We start from the raw sequence: 4,303 nt of genomic DNA, 5'->3' as shown, positions 1-4,303 counted from the left end.
ACTTACAGAAGCCAGGCCCATTATCCGAGGGAATGTAAGGGATGAACATCCATCTGGACTTTGTCCAAAAGTAGTGTATGGTGTCTGAAACCAAGCCTTCTCGTTAGCCCAAACCACATCACACAGAGGCAATATAGATGCTCCAAGTCCAATGGCTGGGCCATTTACTGCTACAATGATAGGCTTCTTAAACTGAATAAAAGTATTCACAAAATTCCTGAAGAGAAACAGAAACATGCACTCACTACATGAGTAAAATACACCAGCCCTTGAAAACTCAGTAATAATTCATCTCCACAGTAACATCACTTTCAAACCCAACCTGATCACCCTCCACGATGAGGTGGTTAGCTTGGTGGGAGAGGGGAGAGCAGTGGATATTGTCTAACTAGTCTTCAGAGCGAAGCTTTCAGCACTGCCTCCCTCCATAGGACCCTGAGAGTCAAGCTGTTGATGTATAAGCTGGATGAGCAGACAGCAAGGTGGACTGAAGAATGTCTGAATGGCTGGCCCAGAGCGTGCTGATCAGTGGCATGAAGTCTAGTTCGAGGCCAGCAATCAGTGTTGCACCCCAGGGGGTCAGTGCTGGATCCAGTACTGTTTGTTCAATAACTTCATCCATGATCTGGATGATGGGGCAGAGTGTACCCTCAGCAAGTTTGCCAATGATACAAACCTGGGCTGATACACTAGAGAGGCATGGTGCCATCCAGAGGGACCTCGACAGGCTGGAGAAACGGGCTGAGAGGAACCTCATGAAGTTCAACAAGGGGAAGTGCAAAGTCCTGTATCTGGGGAAGAAAAACCCCAGGCACCAAATATATGCTGGAAACCAAACAGCTGGAAAGCAGCTTGGCAGAAAAGGACCTAGGGGTCCTGGTGGACATCAAGTTGAACTTGACCCAGCAACATGCCCCTGTGGCACAGAAGGCTTACAGTACCCTGGGCTGCATTAGGAGGAGCGTTGTTAGCAGCAGGTTGTGGGAAGTGATTCTTCCCCTCTGCTCAGCACTGGTGTCCAGCCCAGTGAAAGAGAGATGTAGAGCTACTGAAGACAGTCTAGTAAAGGGCCACCAAGATGACTAAGGGACTGGAGCATCTCTCGTGAGGAAAGGCTGAAAGACTTTTCAGCCTGGAGAAGAGCAGGCTTGGGGGGATCTCATCAATGTGTATAAATACCTGAAAGAAGAATGCGAAGAGGATGGAGGCAGGCTCTTTTCAGTGGTGCCCAGTGACAGGACCAGGGGCAATGGGCACAAACTGGAACACAGGAGGTCTCCTCTGAACATCAGGAAACACTTTCTTACTGTCAGGGTGACTGACCAGGCAGCCCGCAAGGTTGTAGAATCCCCATCCTTGGAGATATTAAAACCCCCTGCCTGGACATGGGCAACCTGCTGTGTGACCCTGCTTGAGCAGGGGCAGGTTGAACAAGATGACCTCCAAAGGTCCCTTCCAACCTCAATCATGCTTTGATTCTGCAAAAGCCTAGTATTTCTCCCAGCTCAGCAAAGCACAATAACTGGGCAGGTGTGGAATTAACACCCCTCCTACAAGCAGCTGATATGGCACTTGTGGTATACGCACATGCCTCACAGCCCCCTCTTAGAGGAGGCTGCAGTCAAACCTCACCTCTGGGCACCAAAACCACGGTTATAGCCCTGCTTGGTCTTCACTGTGGTTATGTATGGCACTGGTATAAGGTATCCATCTACATTTTTTTAAGTGAAGGTATATAGATATAAGTGAAGATGAGCAAAGCATTAATGAATATTTCTAGGAGACAGCGCTTCTTAATAAATAAATTTGCCTTTTAAAATTATGAACAAGCCATAAATAATAGAGTATCACACACATCTGTAAACTTCCTCGCCTTCACCTTCCCTCTCTTGGTTGGTCATAATGCTACCGGTGCTAGCCTATTAACTTACAAAAGCATATTCCCATCCTCATTAATCAACACAAAAATCACAATTCATTCCAGTACTCACAGAGCATGGATGCTTAAGTGCTTCTCTGTTCTCAAAAAGTAAATGCCTTCAGGAAAAAGTAAGCATATGTTTGTACATACGTACATGTACACATGCATTAGACCAAACAGAGACTTCTAAAACCTCAAAGCTGAGGTGCTGACATTTGTCAGTTAATAGCTACCACACATAATTAAGAAGTTGTCCATATTTACTTCAAGTTCATGACAAATTGTGATTAGAATACAATGTACAACACACAGTTGTCAGCACTTGTAAAGCACTCCTTTGCTCTGAATGACAGATGATTTTTCATTTCATTTTTTCAGTATTAGATGCTGAAACATGGGATTTTCATCAAAATCTTAAAAAAAAAAAAAGAGGGATTTAGTGGTAGTTTTAAAGTTTGCTCTTTATCTGCACTACAGGTTTTTGTATTTCTGCAAAACAGGACATTTTTACTATATTGCATCCATCGCTAAAGGTTTTCATGCTGCTTCTTAGCTCATTCTAGTGAGCCAAAATTGATGAATGCAAAAACATTTCTGGAACCATCTTATTCAAGCTGTCATACAGACATCCCACTCAGAGACTAAAGATAATTTTAATCATATCAATATTCCAGAGAGGACCATTTCCAGCATATATATGAAATATACCATTATTATATTTGAAGACAGGATATGTAGGTGTTTTAAGTTATCTTTATCCATTTTATTAACAATGAATAGTAGGTGACAAATCAGGCTTCTGGAAGGGCCTGAATTAAGCTAGTGACAGAAGCTTGGCGTTAAGAACCTCTGTCCCCGGCTGCATCTGAAGTCACTGCATGAGCAACTTTTACATGGAATGATTGAAAAATTTCCTTTGAAAAAAAGAACTATTATCATCTCTATGAGCCAACTGTGCCTCCAATGAAACAGGCTTTTCACGTTACAAGGTCTTTTTTAGGGACATTAATATTGATAATGACAACAGAACATAGGTCTCTGAAGGAATATAGATACTCTGGAAGCATATAAGAGATAATCCAAGACCGCAGGTCCTCAAAACTGATGTTCAAAAGATAAGCTACTTGTTTGTACTGTTAAAACATGTCTCTAAGATCCATATGTTTTTCCATATATATTCTTTTAGTTCGTAGTAGTTCCGCTCATTTTGTTTAAATGTTAGGTTTGGTACCTAGCATTGGGATGATGTTCACTACTATTAATCTACTCCTTTAAAATATCCATCGTTCCACTGCTCTGAATGTACTACGTGAAGTTAACTCATGCGATGCACACCTTGCATTTGTGAGATGTTTCCTGAAACCCTATGGTTGTTTAAGTCTTCAACAATTAGTTTCAAGTGGAGAAGTATTACTATACCACCAATTTTCACAGTTAAATTTTAGTAGTAAAAATAGTGAATGATGTGTGAAATGACAACCCAAATAGAAAGGGACAGGGAGTATAAAAGAAGTGTTGCACGCTATATCACGTAACAGGTAAATGTCTTAGATCTTGTTGAATTACAGGCTTTTGAAATAAGATAAACCAAGGCAGACTACAGTATGAAGAATACCCACTCAGATGACTGGAGATAATCTTACATACCTAATAGCTTCTGCCATCTTAGTGCTTTCCTTTTTTCTATCATCTGTTAAACGTCGTATAAAATAAATAAAATCAAGACCACAGCAGAAAATGCTACCAACTGCACTGAAAAGCACAAGTTTACTGTCATCTGCAGCTGCTGTGTTCAGTGCACTTTGGACTTCCTTCATTACCTGAAAAATCAAAAATTCATTAGGATCTTTGTATTCTATCATTAAAAAGTAATATACTGTTCTCCTCCTTCCCCTCCCCCTCCCTCCCCCCAGATCTTCAACATCTTTAATTTTTACTTAGGATCCACTCAACCATCATACTGGAAAAGTTAAACGGTTTTTCATTATCCAAAAATAAGAAAGTTAAAAAAAGTATTAGAAGCTTTGCATTTCAAAAAATGTAATTAGACTAAGATAATGAAATCATTAAGAAAAGATCTATTAGATTTTATCTGTAACTAAAACACTCATTCAGCATTTCTGTAATTCGGACAGCAGATGGCATATGCAACCAGTTCAGAAAAAAAGAAGAGTAATTCAGGCTAAAGCTTGTTTCAAGTTGCAGTATGTAAATCACCACATCTCATAAAAGACAGAATATCTGCATGTTCAGATAACGTAGTTCTTAAACTCAGCTGAATTACACTTAAAGTCTGTTGTATGTGTAACATCTTGCAAGCAACAACCTGAATCTTCCTGTGTGTACTTCTGTGCATACGTGAGTCATAATTAAGGCAAGGAT

At 40.6% G+C, this 4,303-nt stretch overlaps 1 protein-coding gene across 3 annotated transcripts in view; it reads right to left on the bottom strand.

Annotated features, from left to right (window-relative positions):
* The window catches only part of CDYL (chromodomain Y like), a 110,699-nt gene that overhangs the window by 7,625 nt on the left and 98,771 nt on the right, over positions 1-4,303 (bottom strand). For all 3 annotated transcript variants that reach the window (XM_080379968.1, XM_080379966.1, XM_080379967.1), the window contains 2 exons: positions 3,569-3,741; positions 7-217 (listed from right to left, as the gene is read on the bottom strand). In XM_080379968.1, the coding sequence (XP_080236094.1) occupies positions 7-217; positions 3,569-3,741 (384 nt within the window). The remainder of the gene's footprint in view (positions 1-6; positions 218-3,568; positions 3,742-4,303) is intronic.

This window comes from Falco punctatus (genome assembly GCF_963210335.1).
Source record: "Falco punctatus genome assembly, chromosome: 3".
In the NCBI taxonomy this organism is placed as follows: domain Eukaryota; kingdom Metazoa; phylum Chordata; class Aves; order Falconiformes; family Falconidae; genus Falco; species Falco punctatus.
Note: the sequence above shows the minus strand (reverse complement) of the source record. Positions and strands in the feature narration are given on the sequence as shown.